At 51.1% G+C, this 21,109-nt stretch overlaps 1 protein-coding gene across 1 annotated transcript in view; it reads left to right on the top strand.

Annotated features, from left to right (window-relative positions):
- Window positions 1-21,109, top strand: part of LGR6 (leucine rich repeat containing G protein-coupled receptor 6) — a 136,116-nt gene that overhangs the window by 100,417 nt on the left and 14,590 nt on the right. Inside the window, exons 7-11 of the mRNA XM_035561359.1 lie at window positions 13,887-13,955; window positions 15,468-15,539; window positions 16,390-16,461; window positions 17,581-17,649; window positions 18,645-18,716. Of these exons, the coding sequence (XP_035417252.1) occupies window positions 13,887-13,955; window positions 15,468-15,539; window positions 16,390-16,461; window positions 17,581-17,649; window positions 18,645-18,716 (354 nt within the window). The remainder of the gene's footprint in view (window positions 1-13,886; window positions 13,956-15,467; window positions 15,540-16,389; window positions 16,462-17,580; window positions 17,650-18,644; window positions 18,717-21,109) is intronic.

The raw sequence follows: 21,109 nt of genomic DNA, 5'->3' as shown, positions 1-21,109 counted from the left end.
CTCCTCCAGGATACATCTTCATTTGCAGCAGACGGGTGACCCTGAGCCCACGGACACTTAAATCTGACGTCCTTGCCTTGCACACACACTGTCTTTGACGGCGGTATGAATTGCTTGGGTCTCATGTGCCGCGCGTTGGCCTAGGAGGAAACACAAACAAGAAAGTAAATAAATCAAAGCTCTGTAGGACTGGAGGAGGCGCCTGTTGCCTTCAATTGTGCAGAAACATGTCCCTTCATGCAGGCCTTGGGGTCAGCGAGGCCTGCTCTCCTTGCCAGGGAGAACTAGGGGGTCTGGGTCACGGCAAAAAGAGAGGTGACGCTTCCCAGCATTCAAGTGCCATTCAAGGAGGCAGGGCCCTTCTGTGCCGAGCACAGCGCCAGCAGCAGCGAGCGGGGGAGACGGGAAGCAGCAGACAGGCTCTCGGTCCCCAGACGCACTCCTCGGGCAGGCCCATGACACGCATTGTCTCTCGCGCTCAGACTGGCACATCCTGGGGCCACCCAGAAGGGCTCGGCTGGGGAGAGGCTCAGCAGTGCCAGGAAGGAGGCTGGGGATGGAGGGGGCAGGGAGGCTGGATGGGCTCTCCTGGAGGCCAGCGGGGCTGCCCCGTCACTGTGCCAGCTTGGCTTGCTCCCTGAGAATTTCTGGTGGGTTCGGGCAAATGCATGAGGGCAGAGTTATGTCATCCAGGCAGGACAAGGGTGGGCAGGTTGCAGGAGGGAGGAGAAGACTCACTGATGAATGGAAACCCTGTTTGGGCTGTAGCCCATGCAGCAACATAGCAGTCTGCATCAGGGTAAATTTATTCTGCAGCCAAGGTGGTTGAAGCCACCCCGCTGCCCATCCCAAGCACAACAGAGCCACAGAGAAAAACCTGGCCCCTTATTTACTGCAGGAAAGACTAAAGGGCTTCCACTGTCCTGGGAGATAATTCAGCTTACATGGACACTTGCACTGAAAGCTCATTTTCCCTTTCTTCCCCTCTGTTCTTGCTGTAATGCTTTCTTTGTCTCTTGTCCATCTGACATGGTTCCCTCAGTGCTCAGGGGACCTCAGCATTCCCACCTTGCTCTCAGACCCCACAGGAACAGGACTGCAGACACTGCGAGGACGGGGCTCTCCACTGCTCCAGCTGGGCTACAGCACTGCAAGTCCTGCCCTGCTGACCAGAGAGCCCTGGGAGTGCTTGACCTTCAGGGTTTGTCCCCTTTGGAGCAGGGCTTTGCTTGACTATTGCCCAGCACCTGCATTCAGGCTCTGATGGCCCTGACGTGTTCATGTAGTATCCCCCATGCCCCATCCTTCTTGAGGATGCAAGGGCAGTGCTGTGTCGAGATCTCCAGGCTCTCTTCCCCATCTGATCACACTGAAGGAACGTCTTAAAGAGAGAGAGATGGCTTTTACTCCTCGTAGCCTGAGCATCGAGTTCTCACCTCCAGGCCAGCAAGTAGCTCAAGTCCCTGCTCTTTGAAGAACACATTGTCCCCCAATGGAGCCAGCCCTGCATTAAGCCCCAGCACCCTGGGGATTTTGGCCCTGCTGTCTGAAGCTGGCCAAGATCTGTGGCAAAAAATATTTGGCTGCATCAACGCAGCCACACTGCTAGAGCTGCATCTACCTACCACCTCCCAGCTCCTGTGCATGTGGAGACTATTACAGTCTCCTGCACATGCCCTTTAATTCAGATTATGATTACATTCTGTTGACAGCACTTAGCACATTTTCTTGGCTTGTGCAGGCCAAACTGAGCTCCCAGTTACCCCGTGGGCGTTACCTCCTGGAAGGCAGCAGGATGGCAAGATTTGGTGAAGACAGAAACATCTCCAGGGTTCCTAAAATGAGTGTTTGTGGCCAAATGCTGATTATAATCCAGGCACAATAGTTGAAGAACTGTAGGAGTTGAGAGGAAAGAATTGTTCTTGGGGGGTTCAGAAAAGCATACAAAGTTTTAGGTGCAGAAACCTCTGTTCCCCTAAGGGAAATGTTTCTCTTCATGTTCAGCTAGACAGAGAAACGTCTATTTTAACAAATGCAGACAAAACTTTAGGAGGAACAGCACCCACTGCTCCATGCAGGTTGCAGCAGTGTGCAAGCTGCCTATGCACAACCACACCAGATGCCTACCTGGCTTGTGCAAAACCAGGTCCCAGCTGAGCATCTCTGTTCATGGAGATGGCTTGGCTGTTATATTTTAGGAGGACAGCAAGTCTAGAAAGATGTAAAGTAAAGGCAGATGAAGGACTTCATCTTTCCTGTGCAGATACCATGCACAACTGAACAGCAGACTCTGCCACATACAGAGCAAGAACAGCTCTGTGTTTTCCATGCTAATGAAGGGAGGAGAAGAGATATTGAGGGGCAGGGAGATGGTGCTGAATGTGCAGCGCTTGCCAGGTCTCAACTGATCAAACACCAGCACATTGCTGGAGAAAGCAGCTCCAGGAAAATCTTCTGTCAGGGCGAGATCTGGCTGTTCACCAGTCCCCCCAGCCTCATCGCCCTGGGAAGGAAACCTGGGCAGGCAGGCTGGAAGCAAGTCAGAGCAGCTCTGGCCAGCTTCCCAATAGGGTTTCGAAACAGCCTTGAAAACCAGTGAGATTCCCTCACCGGTTCCCATAAGCCTGAGAGATGTCAGAGAACCACCCTGCAGGGCTGCAGGAAGAAACTCCAAGCATGGCCAAGCCATGCAGCCAGGTGTTAGGTGGCCAAACAGGGTGATACTTGGCATTTTTCAGCCTTCTCCAAAAGACACGGAGTAAATCAGAGTGCTAACATCCTTACATGACACGTTCCTCCTGTAGTCCCTTTGGGTAATGGACTCACCCTTTAAATATAGCGTGAGCTCTGGGGTGCCCACAGGAGATGCAGAGCAGAGCCAGCTGGGAACAGAGATTTAAATACCAAGAAAGTGACAACCGTAACCCATAGGCATGCCCAGAGGGGAATTTCCATCAGCTGGTTGCTCTCTGAGCTTGAGGACCACCACAGTGGGACACCAAGAGGGCTTTGGGTGGTTTTGGGTGAGGAGTGGGGAGGTGACATAAAAGAGGAAAAAAAGCCAAAGGGAAAGATGAGCTTTTCTAAGCAGAAGCAAAGCACGCCAAAAGCTGAGAGTCCAGTCCTGCTGCTCTTCACTTTGCTTCGTTGTTCCTGCTTTGCCTTGTAAAACCTGCCCTGTAATGTATTTCTCCTTACGCTGTTTAATGTGTGCTATAAAACATCAGGCAGCATAACTGGCTTCCAGCTGCTTGGATGGGAGGATCTTAACTTTTATATTTCCTGATCATTTGGGCCTTAATTTCTCAGCCTTTAACAATGCAGGGGTTAGGGGAGGGGGATTAGATTGTACCTGTTCTGTAGCATAAGCTTGGTAAGTGGGGATGTTCAAGGAAAAGTTGCCTGCAAAGAGAAGTTTACTGCGGCCAGCAGTGTCGCTGCAATGGCAGAAGTTGATTTTTGCAAACATTCAGTCTTTGCACTCTCGGATGTGAGGAAACAGGGCAGGGGGGAGAACAGGTTTGTTTTTAGAGCAGCAGCAAGGGAAAATGCCATCCAGAGGCCTGTATGGTGCTAATACACGAGCTGAGTTCCCCAACACTGCATCAAGACAGTATTTCTCATGGGGGGACTCCTGTGACATGAATTTCCACGCTGACAATGACTTTGTGCCCGGGTTTCTTCCTTAACAGCTCAGCCCGAAAGCTGACTACTTTTATAAGGTCCTTGAGCTTTGCAGCCAGTCTAAAGGCTGATGAATAATTGCATCAAATCCGCCCTGGATTCTCCATGCCTTGCAGAACTGACTCAGACCTCATTAGATCAGTTATGATAATGTTGAACCTAATCAGCTAGCCATCCGCTTCCCTGGAACATAATTTTTTCATGGAGCAGTCCTGGAAGGGAAGGTGGATGCACAAAGCACCTCCAGATGGCCGTGCCCCAAGTCACTGCCCTCCGCAGGGTGAAGGGATGGAAGGGGTAGGTGACCTGAGACACACCTGAATATATCCAGTACTTCGAGGAGAGCCATGGGGAGGGCATCGAAACGTGGAGGCTGGATTTCAGAGCTGGCCCCCAAGCCCTAGCTCCAACCACCAGCGAGGCAGCAAGGGAGAGATGAAAAATAAGAGCTATGGCTCTCCCAGCGGTACTGCCTGGGGACATGGCCGGGTCCCCTACATGCATGGAGCATGGGCTGAACCGAAAACAGGGCCAGGGCTCCTCACTGCCCTGACACACGCAGCCAACAAGACCCTGATGCTGGCAGAGGGAGGGATGTAGCCTGGCTCTGTCCCCTCTCCCCACCCCACAGCAGGGCTTTGGTGGCTCCCAGGACAGAGGCAGGAATGGGAAACGAACAGCTGCTCCCCAGGACCAGCCCAAAATGCTGAGGGCCTCCAGGCTCTGCCCTAAATAGCAGCAATTTGCCCCCAGAGTGCTGCTCCCCTGACTGCCGATGCATCTGTGGCCCATCTCGGATGGGGACGTGGTGGGGGAAGTGGCTGAGAGAGGCCCCGCAGCCCTGGCTCCTCTCCTCCGCCCGAGCTGACCCCGTTGCTCCCACTGCTCCCAGTGCTCCCAGTCGTTCCCACTTCCCCCTCCCGTCCACACCCTGCCAGCTCCTCCACCAGTCAGACAAAGGAGATAAATCACTTGGAAGGAGCAAGTCTTCATTCATTTAAAAACCTTTTAATTTATTTTTAAAAAATAGGGCTAATAAATTAAAAACGTCTCCCAGAAGGGCTGAATCCAAAACCCTCTGGCTCCAGGCGTTTTATCTGCCTAACCTTGCCTCACAGGAAATGCCCTTACCACAGGCTTTCGCAGCGCGCTGCCCTATTATCCGGGTAATTAGTCGAGTCTGTAAATGCAGAGCAGAGCTGGAACCTACTGACTCCTCTGGAGAGCTGGATTTTCTATGGAAGGAAAAAAAATTAATATAAAGTACACCTCGGGCGATGAAGGCAGGAGGAAGGAAATGGGAAATATCTCCACCGCAGCTCATACAGGGATCGTTTAACCCTTTAGGGCTGGGCAGGCCTTGCTGTTCTCCTGGAAAATAGTCTGCCAAGTGCTACCTTGCTCTTCAAGTGGGGTTTGGCTCCATCAGCATGTTTTAACCTTTTTTGTGCAGTCTCCTGATGCTAATCCCAGTCTGTGCTGTCCCAAAGCAGCTGATGGCTTAGACTCCTCGAGGATGCCCTGTGTGCTGCCCTGAGCTCTGCTCCTGGTGCTCCATCCCCGCTGTGGGTCAGTGTGGGGCCCCGAGCAGCACCTCAGGGGCAGCCCGGCCCTATGGTCGCATCCTGCTCCGCCGGAGGAGGAAGGGGACTTTAGCAGAGCCTGCAGACCCCACTGCAGGGGACGGAGAAAGGAAGGGTGCAGGTGGGTTTTTGCAGGGAGGGAGCACAGCTCAGGGACCCCATTGCATGGGTCTGTGCCTGGTCCAAAAATGGCTACGAGGTACGTTGCCTGCTCTGATCACTGCATAAATGGAAGGTGACTTTTCCACACAGGCAAAATCTTCTGTAAAACTGAATTGGCAAATTCGCTAACCACCGCCTGGGAGCACAGGGATCAGCCCCTTCCCTTCTGTGGTCCCCTTGGACCAACCGGTCCCTGTTTGCTGCATATCCTCTCCCAAAAGTAGGAGCCTGGACTGCCTCACTGAGCAGCTCAGGCTCTGAATCTGTACCTTCTGACCTGACTCCGAGCTTTGGCAGAACCTGGCCTCATGCAGACAGGACATTCTGGAAAACTAAAAAGCAAAATCAGGGAGTGAAGCCCCCCCAGGTCACTGCATTTTTCCATAGGTTATGGCTCTGCTGCAAGGCTCATCCCCTTCCCAGAATTCTACTTACTCTCCCTTTCCCACCAAGTCCTCACATTGCCCCTCTTGCACCCTGCAGGCTCCCCCATCCCTGAGGCTATCTTGCAGTGGCATACAGCACCGGGTCTCCCCAAACCTCCAACCTTTGGGTGTCCAGACGCGTGCTGTGACCTGTCCCCAACTCCTGTGGCTCCTCAGGCATTATTTTGCTTGGAGCCTTCCCCTCGGATGCAGCCTGGGTGCTGCCTTTCGCAGAGCAGCTGAGGCAGAGCAGTGCCAGAGGAGGGATGCCTCTGCCTCCAGAAACATGAGAGTGAATTGCTTGCCCGTGGAAGGGAGGAGCAGGCACTGCAGGCAGCAAAGAGGGCAGCGGAGGCGAGCTGCGGGCATGCTTTCACCATGGATGTGCTGATGCACAGAAGCTCTGCCCGCACCCCTGCTCCCTTCTCCCAACACCAGCACACTACAGGGGGCCGGGACCCACCGCTTGTGCACCTGGGGATAGGTGGGGGTCCCCAGCATCCTTCCCGCAGCGCAGTTCAGAAACACTGCTGTAGAGCAGGCTTTCTCCCGCCTGCTTCTTCCCCTGCGTGGCCAAGTGCAGCAGCCTTCTCCGTGCCTCCCCTGCCTGAGTCATCAGCTCCATGGTTATTGTCTGTGCATCTGAGCGACCGAGGTCCCCGCTGCTCCGCTCTGCGGTCAGCTCCTTTTGTGTCTTGTAAATGATATGTTCATGGCAGCGCTTGTGCTCCCAGGACCCCCCACGAGATCCTGCTCTCAAAGGCTTATTTCAACCTTGTTAAATAAATCAAACAGAATTGAAAACATATTTAATTCGGTACCTTCATCAGTTAGAGAACAGACAGAAATACTGCTTGGAACAGACACATTCTGGGCACCGCTGCATTTTTAAATGGGGAACAGAGCTGTGCGAGGAAGGACTGGCAGCTGCAGACGTACAAGGCAGGACCTACAGACAGGTCCCCCACGCCCCAGCAGTAGAGCTTTCAGTGCCAGTAAACCCTGTAAAGTGGTGCAGCACCACGTAAGTGAGAGGCTGGGATGTTTCCAGGCCAGGGTATCAGCAGAAATCCTTGTACAGAGGTTGCTACTTGCTTCTGACAGAAATCGGGTACTGCTGGTACCTGCCAACCTTCTCGCTGTCTGGGGCCCATCTCTGCTCCTTTGGAACACCCACAAACTTTGCAGTTCACCAGCAAAGCCTGTGTACTCCTTAAAATTTGCTAAAACAGGCATTTCTAGAATATGATTGGTTTTCCCGGTGAAAGCACTGACCCTAGCAGATGACTCCCACAATAGTCCATTTCTCTCCACTGTGCACCCTTGGCCAGGCCCCTCTTGGAAGTCTCCGTGAAGGGTACGGGGTTTACGGTGATGCTACGTAAGAGAAATATGGCCCTGAATGGTGTTGTTACTGGCAGGTCCGTAGGTTTGGTGAGCAGCCCCAGTCAGCACAGGCTCCAGTCAGAGGCACCAGAAGGAGATGCTGCACCCCATGGGTTCAGGGGAGCGTGCAGTGCAGTATGCAGACCCTACACTAGATCCATCAGCCATGTCTGGACCTGGCCCAGGTTTCCAGAGATGTGCAGGCACCATGGGCAGGATGCACCTCCCCTGATCCTTGTGGGACCATCAATATATCGGACACCAAGCACATAAAAAAAAATTGTCAGGGTTCAGCAAGCAGATAAATACCCCTCAACACTCCAAAATCCACCTTGTGTGTTTATAACATCAGAGCTGGGGAGGCACAGGGGGGCATAACTGTGTTCTTAAACCTCCTCAGTCATGGGACAGCATCAGCTGAAGGTGCAGGAGCCAGCCAAGGGTGTGCAGCTTCCCAGACACCCCATTTTCACTGCCTTTCCATAGTCCAGACTAAACAGGCAGCTCTTCTCAGCTCAAGCTCGACCACAAGCCATGACCTTGATATAATGCATCTGCGTAAGGCTGGCTGTCTGGTGGCGGGCAAGAGGTCAAACTAAATGGCCACGACAGCCCCCTTGGGCTTTAAGACTACCAATTAAATCATTTCCAGTGCTTGATTTGGCCACAGCAACCAGCACGACTAGCGGCAGTGGTAATTACATTTACTGGTAGCTTGGTGAGATGCCAGTGCAGGACAGGTGGAAATGCAAGTCCTTACCGGAGGCTGCACAGTGTCTCTCCAGGGCACCACGGTAACATCTCGAACTACTGGCAGCAACCTGCAGTGGGACTGAAATAGTCAGCAAATGTCCCATCTCCAGCTTCTAATCTTATTGAATCTTCAGGTTTATTAGCTGCAAATTTGTGGTGTTTTGTGGCTTATGGAAGAATTTATAGTACTATATAATTTTTTATTTTTTTGGGGGCTTCCTGTGTGGAACCACTAATAGCCCCTAACAGGCAGAAAATTGACCTGAGACTCTTTCCCCTCCTTCTCTCTTTTTGGCCCGATTGAAGATATTAATAGTTCCAGGCTGCATGTTGTCAGCTTCAAATCACCCTGGCAGTTAAAGCCCAAAATAACTGTGCCTTTGATGTCAATTTACTTCTATTTCTAAATAAGCAACAGGGTTGGTTAAGATCGTCCAAATATGAAGCTATAGGCTCACTCTAGAAATAACAACAATGGAAAGGCAGCCAGTTCATTGTGTCTCGGGCAGACCGGGTGACCTTTAAGAGGTTTTCATTTTGACTAGAAGAACAGACAAGACTCCTTCTGACATCCCACTGCGATGCCTGGAGCTGGTAACTTGGAGCACAACTAAGGAAAGTGATTTTTTATAGTCCTTTCTCTTGCACATCATTTCTGAACTTCTTGGCCGGGTGACTTTGCTTCCAAAAGCCTTTGATAATGGGCAAAACTCCCTTCCTAATGCTCTGGCCATTGCTTCTTTTTTTTTTTTTTATTATGTACAGTTTTATGAGGTTTCCCAATTGTTTCGGCATGAAGATGGCCGTGGCACATTGTCATCCTTCCACCATGCAATGCTGGCAGGGGATCCGCTCTCCTAGATGTGCCAACAAGCGTTGCACCCCACAGCCAGGACACCCCATACGCAGTGTCCCACAGTCCTGGGGCAGACCCCAGAGCCGGAGCAGCTGAAGACCTCCTCAGAGCCAGGTCCAGCTCCCTTGGGCTTAGAGGCCTCCCCGGCCAGCCCAAGTCCACCCCAGCCCATCTGCCACAGCAGATAGGGGGGATAGTGTCACCTGGTGGCAGGTTTGGCTTTTTGCAGCTTTCCCCATGTCAGACACGAAAGTGCCTGAGCACGGAGCTGGGACCAGCGAAGCATTGCCAAAGCAGCTCAGATAAGGTAAGAGAGAGGCAGCAGACACTTGGAGGTGGTTTCTACACCCCATCCATTTTCCATATCGACCCAGCCCCTGGAAAGGGTTTGGAGATGACACTGGCTGGGGCGTGTTCCTCATGGGAGAGCAGGTGGAGAGGAGCAGTGTCTGGGCTGGATGCGGCCCTGCTCGCCTCAGATGTCTGCAGAAAGACCCAAGGCCTGAGTTTCACTAAACAAGCAGAAACCTCCTGAGCCCGTGGAGCTCCCCACTGCCACCACCATCTGCCACCTCCCTGTAGGGACAGGTAGGACCATTTCTAGGCCATTATCTGACCCAGAGCCTGATTCAAGCTCTGGGTAGGAAGAGGGAGGGACAGGGAAGCCAACCTTGTTTGCTGCCTTCGGTTTGGGTTTTTGGGAAGAGCTGTCCCACCGCAGGGAAGAGCTGAAGCCTGGGGAGCACCACGGGTACCTGCTTCGTCCAGCCTCCCCCAGCCAGCTGAAATCCCCAAAATCTGCAGCACTGGAGGCAAGTCAGGGCAGTGTGAGCAGCGCGCAGATCAGGAGCAGTCGGCTGCGAGCAACACTGCGGGGAGTTGTTAATGAGGACAGTCAGGTTTGTTTTCCGGGACGGAGCTCATTGCCCCGAAAACCAGGAAGCACTGGCAGGAGCGAGCACGGGCACATTGTCTCTCCTAAACAGACTGGGGTTGCTGGCAGCCAGGCTGAAGTGGCATGACTACACCTGGTTGCATTTCCACTTTCCAACAAGCCCAGCATATGCCAGAAGTTAGCGACAGCTTTTTTACCCAGAGGGAGCTGCTGAACACAATGCTCATTGTATCTGTCAAACACGGGGGGGAGGGAGGGCTGGGGATGCTGCCAGGGCTGGGAAAAGGTGTGTGTTCACTCAGGAAGAATTGGTCCTGTATGTACTTGCACACACACCGTGGTACAAACAAAATGTTCATCTGCTGATGAAAGAACAGCCTGCCTGGAAGAGACACGGGCTGGAAAGGAAATGCGTTTCTAGAGAAAGACAGGAGCAAATATTACAGCATGCTGAATTATTCCTTGTAAATAATATTGGTTACAGATCTAACTCTTTTTCTGTTAGTGAATCACAGGTGAGCCAAGCCTCATCTTTGTTGGGCAATACTTTCCATCTGTCGGCTGCTCACAGACACGTCGGGTATTGCTGGGGAGAAACTCAACCCCGGGCCCCGGCATGGAGCTTCTCGCAGCATCGGATGCTGCAGAGGTGGGCTGAGGGTCACCTGGGGACAGGGCTCACGCTGCCTCCTCCCTGGGGTCAGTCCCTTGGCATCACCCAGGCCTGTCCCAGAGCCCCAGGTTGTGTTACAGAAAGTTGGGCAAGCGGTGCAGGCACACACCCAGCCTTAAGTGACCTCTGCAGCTTCCTGCGCTGCTGTGAAACCTCCCTGTAACCTTGGAAAGTCCCTCTAGGGTGAGACTTTTAAAGGTATTAAGCATCTTATGCGCAGATAGAGACTTGAGACTGTCAGTCAGTTTAGGCTGCTAATGCCCTCCGATTTCATTCAGTGCAGTGATGTGAACATTAATGGGCTTTGACTGATGCTTTCAAAACGCCCAGCAGTGTCCTCTCTGCACTTCCAATCACTTGCTCTCTTTGTAAACCCATTCCTGTGCCTCTCTGTGCTTTGGCTGAGGCTTTTTGCAAAAGCCTTGTCCTGCCTGCCCGGGCACAAGAGCGTGTACACAAGGTGAGTGATGGACACCTGGCAGGTACAACAGAAAGTTACTGGCTCAGAGCAGCCAAGCAGCAGACAATGAGCTGTGTGCATCTTGCAAACAGTGAGGTCTATGAGCAGCCATGTGTTAGGCTGTTCTTAGGCAGATCGTTTTGGACTCAAGCAGAGGAAACTGGAAAAAAAAACACTGATCCATTGGGACCCAGATGAAAACTGAGTGTGCCAGAGCAAGCTCTTTAGGAGGTGTGGACCTCTCATCTAATAGAGGGGATGAGGCTTGAGGAGGGGACACCTTGCTCCTGGTTTGCTCCTGGGCCCTGGGGACACAGCTCTGCATGTGCTGGGGCTCTGCCATCACATTGGAGGTTGGACAGGGCTGAGAGGTCTTGTCTGTCACCCTCTCCTGCTGACTGCAATTATTAGACTATTTGAACCTTTTCCAGATCCTTCCATTTGAGGTTTAGGTCCTACAGACCTAAAGGTCCTCCTGGTTCATTTGCTCAAATCCACACGTGCAGTGCAGGCAGCCAGACTCCCTCTGGCTGGAGGAGAGAAAAGCTCCTGGGTGTGCAGAGACAAACCCTGCAGTAATAGGACCTGCCTCGTCCCCTGGGCTGCAGAGGGAATCCAGCAACAAGGTCTGATATGGACCTTTTCAGGGCTGCATAGAATAAAACCCACCCAGGCCAATCTCACATCCTAGGGAATATTTGTCAGGGAGTGACAAGACAGGAAATAAAACCAGAAAAAAAATATGGAGTAAGTGCTATCAGCCTGGAGTCCTGGAACGCACAAAGGAAGACCAATTTGGAGAGACTAACTGGGATGATTTACTGTGTAAATACCTACCGGGCAAAGCGGAGACGGTGCTGTAGAGTAATTCGCATGCAAGGATGCGGGTAAAGGAGAAGACCATGTAAGAGAGAGGGGGGCCAAGAGAGATCATAATGTAATTACCATGCCTGGGCCCAGAGGTTGAGAATTACAAGGTAATTGGGCAGCAACTCATTGCTGTGTAAATGTATGGTTATTTCTGTTCTGTAAACCACAATCCAGGTTACATGGTAATTACTTTGAGGTCCATTAAGTGTAATTATACAGTAATCTCCAGGAGCCAGTAATTACCCTCATGTTCCAAAGTATCTACCACTTAAAACTCGGTGAGTTTCATGCAAGGAGGAAGTAGTCACATGGCTTTCAGGCTTCAATGTCCTGGTCTGTGGGATGACCAGCAGGGGGTCAAATGGTCCCATTTCAGCTGGACCTGCCTCTCCATCAGGCCTGCTAGAGGAGGAACACTGCACGTCTGAAGCTCTGCCGGCCACCCCAGGCTGCCTCTACTCAACAACAGGATCGGTGCCTCCAGAGGCCTGATCCTCCCCAGCTGCTAGTGGTGCCCTGAAGCTCAAATGAATAATTTCCTGCAGGTGCCAGCCCGTTCCTGATGTTCCTCAGGGCTCAGGCCTGGGGCCAGTTTTGTTTCACATGTTATCAGTGAGGATGAGGGGATCGCTGCACCTCAGGAGGTTTTAATGACCCCCAGTTGGGCAGGACCGATGGCCTGCTGGAAGGCAGCAGGGTTCTGCAGGGGGACCTGACCAGGCCGGGCTGCTGGGCCACATCCAGTTGTGTGGTGTTCAACAAGGGCAAGTACGGGGTCTGCGCTTGGGGCGCACCAACCCACGCATGGGGCAGGCGTGGGGAAGGGTGCCTGGAAAGCTGCCTGGCAGAAACAGCCCTGGGGGAGCTGAACAGAAGATAGTGGACAGAAGCTAGTGGACCCTGGGAGAGGGGAACGAGGCACTCTGGAGGTGTGAAGCAGGAGCATTGTCCAGCTCTGGGCACTGAGAGACTTGGGGGAAAGGAATCCAGTTGGCAGCAAGAAGGCCACAGGTTTCCTGACCATTGTCAGAACTGGGCAAGAGTCTGAACCTCACTTCCAATATTGCCCTCAGTTTGGGGCCCCTCACTACATGGTCATTGAGTGTGTGTAGAGAAAAGCAGCGAAGCTGTGAAGGGACTGGAAAACAAGTGATAGAATGCGAGGCAACAGCCTCAGGTGGCACCAGGGAGGATTAGCTTGGACATCGGGAAGAATTTCTTCATGCAGAGGGTGGTCAGGCATTGGAATGGGCTACCCAGGGAGATGTTGGAGTCCTGGAGGTATTTAAGATATGTGTGAACATGGCAGTGAGTGACATGGATTAGTGACAGGACTCGGTAGGTCAGGTTGGTGGTTGGACTTGGTGATCTTGAAGGACTTTTCCATTCTAAATGATTCTGTGATTCTCTGATTCTGGTTGCCAAGCTCTGCACTTGTCATTGTGACCAACTATATCAAATATATATTTTATTTAATTTATTATATAGCACCCAGAATTGTCAATATCTCTTCCACATCGCTTCCACATTTGGCTCACAGTTTCCAATATGGGGTTCACCTCAGCAATCAGAAGACCTGGACCTCAGCATGTCCCAGTGGCAGGGAGCTATGGGATCCCCAGGATAAGTGCCAAGGGAATTGCCCCTTGCTCTGCAGGTCCCTGCTCCCCTCAACACCCAGAGAAAGCCCTTTAGCAGAGCTGAGCTGAAGCTGTTCTTGTGTTGCTTGTTCTTCCTAACATCCCATTTTGACCTGGAAAGGCAGGAAAAATTACTCATGGCCACAGTGTGTGGGGGTGAGACCCTGGGACAAGGGAACAGGGCACTCTGGAGATGTGAAGCTGTGGCATTGTCCAGCTCTGGGCACTGAGAGACTTGGGGGAAAGGAATCCATTTGGCAGCAGCCTGGCAGCAGCCATGGCTTGGGCTGGCTCTCGCCTGACAGTGCTCCTAGCAGAGAACAGTCCTGCAGCAGGAATGCGTGAGAGTTGATTTCCAGGCAGTGGCTGGATCAGCGCAGTAGGAAAAACCTGTCTCCCATGCTTAACGACCAAGTTTCCATGCCTTCAAAGCACAGATACACTCAGCTGAGTTCCTACAGCAACATTAATGAATGTTTTTCCCTTCTCTGTCTTTCAGGGATCTAAACTACAATGAGCTGTTGGAATTCCCTGGGGCTATTAGGATGCTGGGCCGACTGCAGGAGCTGTAAGATTTTCTATTTATTCCTTTTCAAAAGCATTCCCTGATGGACAGTGACCAGTAAAGGGTTGCCTGTACTCTGACTTGGGGAGAGCACTCAGTCCAAGCATTTCTTTTATCTTACCCAGCCATGCACATAAAAGCAGATTATCCCTTTGATTTTCATCAGCTCTAATCACCTCCCCATCACTCTCAGCACCATGGCTGGTGGAGCTGAGTGGGAGATCCCCCTGCCCAGCTTGGAGCAGGTTCCTCCAACAGCTCTTCGTTCCCCTGTGGTGTCTGATGGGCTCAAAGTCCCTCAGATCTCCAACCACTTCTAATGTCCATTCCCCAGACTGGGGCCATAACCATGGAGTTAACTGCGTAATTGTGAGGCCTTGGCTTTTGCATGCCCTGTGCCACCTCCTTTGACATGCCTAAATGGTTTGATCTCTCTTAGGGCAAGATTATAACAAGGAATGCCAAGAATTTATGACCACTTTAGTGGCTAGCTCTCTCTTCTCTAACTGGTCATCCTGGGAGGCACTAAAAATGGGAAAACACCCCAGTTAACACCCACAAAGGTAGAAGACCCAAGATAGGGTCACAGCTAGCTGATGTGGATCTGCAGTTCCTGTGGACCCTAAGATATGTCAAACTGGTGACAGGCTGGGGTGGGACAAAAATAGCTGCTTTGGTGCTTCTTGAAGTGAAAATCTGAAACTACTTTTTTAATTTACTGGAATAATTTCTTGTCAAGAAGATTTCTCAGACCACATATCATAATTACTCTGATATTCAAAATGAGAATAAGATCCTTAATCCACTTTGAGATGGCTTTTGAAATTCACATCACTAAATAAATAATCACTTCAAACAGATATCCAACTAATAGCTAGAGCAGATTCTTCTGGGATGAAACAACCTGGGCATCACCCAGAGCCTGGTCCTGTTGCTGGACACAGCATCCCATGGCTTCCATTCTCTGGCTTTTGTTGTACAGGAGATCAGGCTGTGGTCACAGAGCTCTCTTCTGATGCAAAAGTTTGCTGGTAGCCATTTTCTCAAGCTTAGCCAAAAATATCACATCTTGATCTACAAATTCCTTAAAATCATGAGGGCCAATAGTTCATAGTAGGCTGCACTCTGGCTAACAGCTGTTGAGCTGTAAGGAAGAGACCATCGATAAAAATTGGAATCCCTGGATGGTATAAAATAAGCACATTTTGTTTGTTCATTTCCTGTCCTGTTTCCTAGCCTGTAAAACCCTAAGTCCCTGTATTCCTGCTGTGTTAAGTAGACTGACTTATGGATCACCAGACTACACAGAGTAAATACAGCAGAATGAGACCTTTGTCCTGCCAAATAACAGACATTGTTCACTTGCTGGGCTGATGCTACAGCCAGGACAGAGCTTGCACATCTTATTTTATGTGTGGTTTTTAAAGACTCTCTGCTTTTAAAAGTGTTGAGGAAAAATGGCATCTCCAAGCCTTTCTAATGCATTAATATCAAGATGTTTGTTTCTCCCAACAGTGGTTTTCATAACAACAACATCAAAGCTATTCCAGAGAACGCGTTTGTTGGGAATCCCCTCCTCCAAACAATGTAAGAAAATTAAACAGTGTTTCCTAAATCCTTATGTTCCCTGGAAAGAAGCGCTTCCTGATGTCTTTGGTTGGGATTTCTGATGGTTTTCAACTGACCACAATTTGACATTTGTTGTATATAGGCTAATGTAAGCTGAATTCAGCTCCTTCTCAGCTCTGCTTCAGCTTTTCTGCCACAGGTTCTCCTTTACCCTCAGCTGAATTCTGCTGCAGTTAACAGGGCTGATAGCAGTGAAGGAAGAATAAATGGGAGGTCTGCACAGAAACTGTGCAGATAACAGGGTTTTCTAAGCCCTGGTTGACATCTGCCTGTACATTTTCTTCATGTTCAGAACTCATGTCCCCACTGGATCTGCCTATCTGAAGTCTCTCACAGTCAGTGGGGAGAAAGTGCTTCTTCTAGGAGGTGATACAACTCCTCCTAAAACTGATTGGATCCTACGAGAGTTCACTTCTCTCCACTGACTGTGACAGGTAGGAAAGATGCTGGTGCTGTGGATATGTAAGGTCAGAGGAGGTGTCATTAAGTGCAAGGTGTTTCCCAGCAGGATCACAGCACTATAGAAGGGTTGAAGGAGGGCTTTGCATCTTTCTAGCCTGCCTGGTTCAGCAGAACCCTTAGGGACCCTTCCAGAGCAGCAGGATTTGAGACCTCAGATTAACCAATGTTCAGCCAAAACAGGCTGGCGGGAGAGCCTGGGGCTGTCTGGAGAAGAAGGGTTCCTCACAGGATGGCAATAGCAATTTCTGCACAGCTTACTACTAGTTGCTCCAAGGCTCTTGATCTGTAATAGCATCTTCTCCTGCATACACAGCAGAATCTAACCAGTTACTCATTTCCTTTGCAGCCATTTCTATGATAATCCCATCCAGTTTGTTGGACAGTCTGCTTTCCAGTACTTGCCAAAGCTACACACTCTGTAAGTTCACCAAGCAGATCCTCAAGGAGGTAACGCAGCCAAGCCCCAAGCCTTGGGAGCTGGACACCTTAGCAGCCTTCTCCGCTTGCTCTTTCCTGAAGGCCTTCTGCCAACAATAGATGCAACTCTTCTGGCCAGCCCCAAAAGGAGTGAGCCAATGAGTAGACACTGCAGATTTTTTCTTCTGAGGGAGAATAATTTTGATAAGGGCATTTTGGAAGGGGCAATTTGTTCCTCCTGCCTACCTAGCTGACGAGCACCTGAAGAATCTTCCAGGGTCTCCATAGCTGCATCAGCACCAGCAAAGACCATACTCACAAGCACCTCTACACTTTCTGCATGCTACTCAAGCAAGCCCTGCACTGCTGTGTTTTTGTCCAACCACATCCCATAACACCATCACCATGGCACAAATAACCTTTCTGGACAGCCAGCAGTGACAGAGCTTCCTTCACGTGCACAGCCCCAAGCCTGCTCCAGGGCCGCCACCGTGTGGTGGGCACCACCTGGACCAGAACAGTTGCTCCAAGTTGGCCTGGTCTGGCTGGCTGGCCTTTTGGCAAACCTGTTGCAGCACAGCCCTGGATATTGAGGCAGAGGCAACCTCAAAATCTCTCCTTGTAAGCCTCCCCCAGCCTGCCACTGCAGGGACATAAACTCAGGCAAATAATAAATCCTCCAAATACCCATCCATTTTTTAGCGCCAAATGCACAGACTCTGGGAGGCTTGGGTGGGATGCCCTTCTGCATTCCCAATGGTAACTGGGGTTTGTTTGTTTGTTTGTTTTGTTTTGTTTTTCTAAATATAATTTGGGTAGAAATCATTCCAAGAATGTCAGTGATTGGAGGAGGGACTGAGCTTGCCAAGCCTCCCTGCACAGAAATACTGAACTCTGGCTCAGTGCATCTGTGCTGCCTGAGATGTCAGCTCTGCCGAGCCGGCAGTGGCATGCTGATGGGAGTGACACCTTTGGATCTGGGCCTCTGATCACCACATCTGGGTGTGAGGAAGCCGATTTGCCACCATGACATTCGGGAGCAGTTGGGTCTGGGACCTCGGGCAGCTGCACTTGTTTCTGAGCCCTCTGCCCAACTCACTTCACCCTCATTTCTCTGCAGGTCGCTCAATGGTGCAACGGACATCAAAGAATTCCCAGACCTTAAAGGCACCACCAGCCTAGAAGTTTTGTGAGTGGCAAATCTCTCCCTTTTATCCTGCTATTTGTGCTCTTCACTCTTCAAGGCGGTCCAGGCTGTTTCAGCGAGGACAACTTTTGCAGTGCTCTGCCTCTCCCTGGTCACTTACCTCTCTGCTTCGTTTCACCCCTGTGGCTCCTGAAAGCAGCTTTCTTCTCCGTGAGTTGCTCTCTCGGTACTGTTGAGCATGCTCTGATCTTTTTTTTGTTTGTTTGTTTTTTTGATTATTTTCTTCCTTTCCTTCTGTGTCTGTGAAGGAATGAGCCTTTGGGTGCAGTGCTTCAGCATGGTCTGTTGAGATCCAGTGCCTCGCTGCCCATCCTGGGACCAGCACTGGCAGTGCAGTGCAGTGCAGGGATGGAAATATCTGCTGTGTTTGCCACACATCTGCTGCCTGGGCTGAAGGCTTCCACAGCTGGTCTGGCCCCATCCTCACACCACCAGACCCAGGAGATCAGGCACCTGGAGGACATGCTGTCTCCAGCCACCCGTGGTTCTCCTCTGCGGGGCACTGGTCCACGAGCTGTGCCCAAACTGGGAGCACTGCTGAGCACCTGGGCCCAGGAGTGTGCCCTGCCTGGCCATGCCTTGCTGCAGAGACCCAGGGACATGCCATCCATCCCCCATGCACAGGTTTCTGAGGCAGCTGTGGCTCCAGGCGGATCACCAGTCTGGACAATGAGGAACTGGGACAGCAGAGTGTGCCTCGGAGGGTACAGCCGCCTGCCCTGGGCATGGCCAAGGACACCAGTGAATTCAGTACCCAGAAGTGTCCCAGAATTTCTTTCAGGCACATTCACCTTCACCAGGTCCAGCAGCAGTGCCCATTTTCCAAGTCAGTTTTTGTTTCTCTCCGGGTATTTCATTATCTCATTGATGTTGTCTCTCCTGCCACCATGTGGGGCTGGTAGCTGGACGTGTGGGTAGCAGGGTCTGTGTGCTGGCCCTCACCAACACCATTTCTTCTCTTTCCTCCACTCCTCTAGGACCTTGACCCGCGCAGGCGTCCATTTACTCCCCAGAGGGATGTGCCAGCAGCTGCCCAGCCTCCGAGTCTTGTGAGTAACACAAGTTTCTCTGTCCTGCCTTGTCTTCAGAAAAGCACCGTCAGGACCCAGGCTTTCTCCTTACCCAACACAGGGGGACTAGCTATGGAAGACCATCCCATGGTTCTTGTTCCTGTTACCTTTCCCATGGTGAAAACACCACCTTCTTGGATACTACCTTGACTTCCGCATGTTCTTGAACTTGCTCACCTCATCCTAGCATAGCCCCAGTGTGGTTCTCTGGATGGCTATGAGCAATAAGGCACAGCCACATTTGTCTCCTGCTTGCTCTGCAGCAGTAGGAACCGTCTGCCCCATGCAGGGAGGGTAGAGAGGGTGCAATGGGCACTGGGTAAGAAGAGCAGCAGCATTTCAGGTATACAAATCACAAAAAACGGGGTTAAATGACATTTCATACAATGTCTTCCTGCCATTGTGGCTCCAGCAAGTGCCATCATCTTCACGCCCCAGCAGAGGACACACCTGACCAGGTGGAGACCTGCAGGGCCTCCTGGCTCCAGCTCTGGTCCTTCACACGGTGCAGCAGTGGCAGATTGGGGTTTTGCTCTCAGTCTCTAAATTGCTTTGGCCCTATCTGCTCAGCAAGGCACTGAAGGATGCTGAGTGGGAGAATGTGCTTTTTCCTTAAGCTGGTACGTGATGGAATCAGCTCCTCATTGACTCCTGCATCTTCTCAGGAAGCACACCCCTCATTCCTGAGGTCCCCAACCTTTTCTTCAGTCAAAGACATCCTCAGGAAGTGAGTCATGAGCCAGATTTATACAAGTTTGGAGCCTTAGGGCAAGAAGGAGGCTTGCCTCTCATCAGTCTTTATACAAGCAAGCTGAAAATGAAAACAAGTTTGTTCCAGGAAAGCAACAGGAGTGAATTCCTGATCACAGAAGTTGGAAACAAGAGAAAAGCATAAAAATAAAAGGATACAATTTGTAACTTAGCAGATTACAGCATTTTGGCTCCAGCTGTCCCTGTAGGGAAGATCTCTCAGCTTTAGACATCTGGACCAATTCAATGGACATCTTGCCACCAAAGTGTAGCCTTTGGAATGGCCCAGGCTGTAGGGTCCCATGTGCTCAGTTTATGTTTGCAAGTTATCAGCCTGTAAACCTTCACAGCAGAGCCTGTACTTCATGTCTGCCCCTCCTCGTGAGCGAGGTTTTTTTTGGGACACCCCACCTTGTTCCTTCTTCCTCTTTCCCAGTTAATTTTACTGACATTAATTGCAATGCTTTCAGAGTTTGGAGAGAGGGTATATGGGCCAATGTTTGCGCATGTTTACATCTCTCTTGCCTTTGAAATGTGTTGGCCTTCTGTCCCTTCAGAGCTAGCGGTTGTTCCTGCTGCTTTCCCCCATTTTAACAGCCCCTTGGCTGTTCGTCAGGTTAACATTACAACTGTGACACATCTGAACAGAGACAATATTTTTAATGCCACATTTCTGCCGCCCCCCTGCGGCTCACCTCATGCTGCAGATTGTCTGCAGAGATCTTGCACAGTGGCTGTGGGACCCATTGCATAAGAACCACTGAGAAGTGGCTGATGCTGCAGCTCTTTCTCTGCTCTCGGGGACAGTCTCCAAAGCCAAACACAAAAATTTGGGTTGGTTTTTCCCTTCCTTTTCCTTCCCACCACAGAACACTTGCAGGGAGGGGGCTGGCAAAATAATAATAACAATAACAACAATAATTTAAATGTTTTAGTAGTAAAATATTGGCAGAAATGTGGAGAGTTGAAAGAAAGGTCAGATACAAATCTTTCCCCTGGGATACCTTTCCCTTGAGCAGCCATGAATCCAGCCCCTGGCACTTAGGAAAAGAGATGATTTTAAGTGTTACCCCTTACTCAGCCCATTTTGGTTTTAATAAATTCACATCAAAGCTGTGCCAGGATAGGTGACTACCAAGTCACTCTGCCTTGGACATCCCACAGGGACATGCAGGAGCGGGAACAGGAGTTTGCTGGGAATCATTTTCAAGTGGCAGCACTTGAAAAGACAGGGGCCAGGGATGCTCAGAGTTGGTAATGTCCTGTACGGATCCCTTGCCTGTACTATGGTCCTTTCCTTCTCCCTGGGGAGATGCAGGGAAAGGCCAAATGGAGTGATAGGCAGGCAGGTTTGCTGCGCCAGGAAGGAGGCAAGGCAGCTGGCTGGCTGCTCGGCTGGCCAAAACCTCCCCAGGCTCTGAAAGCACATCTGCAGCTTTTGTGCGCTCACCCATCCACAGCAGCAGGATGGGAGCTCTGGCACAGGAAAGCACGGCTGTGCAAAGCAGAAGTTGGCAGGGATGCATTTCACGGTTGACTTGGAGCTGGGGAGGAGCATGGCCTTGAGGAAAAACCCACCCCCAGCTGTAGAAGCAGCTCCTATGGTCTGCAGCTTGTGCTGG

The sequence above is a fragment of the Cygnus atratus genome, chromosome 24, assembly GCF_013377495.2.
Source record: "Cygnus atratus isolate AKBS03 ecotype Queensland, Australia chromosome 24, CAtr_DNAZoo_HiC_assembly, whole genome shotgun sequence".
Lineage (NCBI taxonomy): Eukaryota > Metazoa > Chordata > Aves > Anseriformes > Anatidae > Cygnus > Cygnus atratus.
The sequence above is the reverse complement of the archived record's forward strand: the minus strand, read 5'-3'. Positions and strand labels throughout refer to the sequence as shown.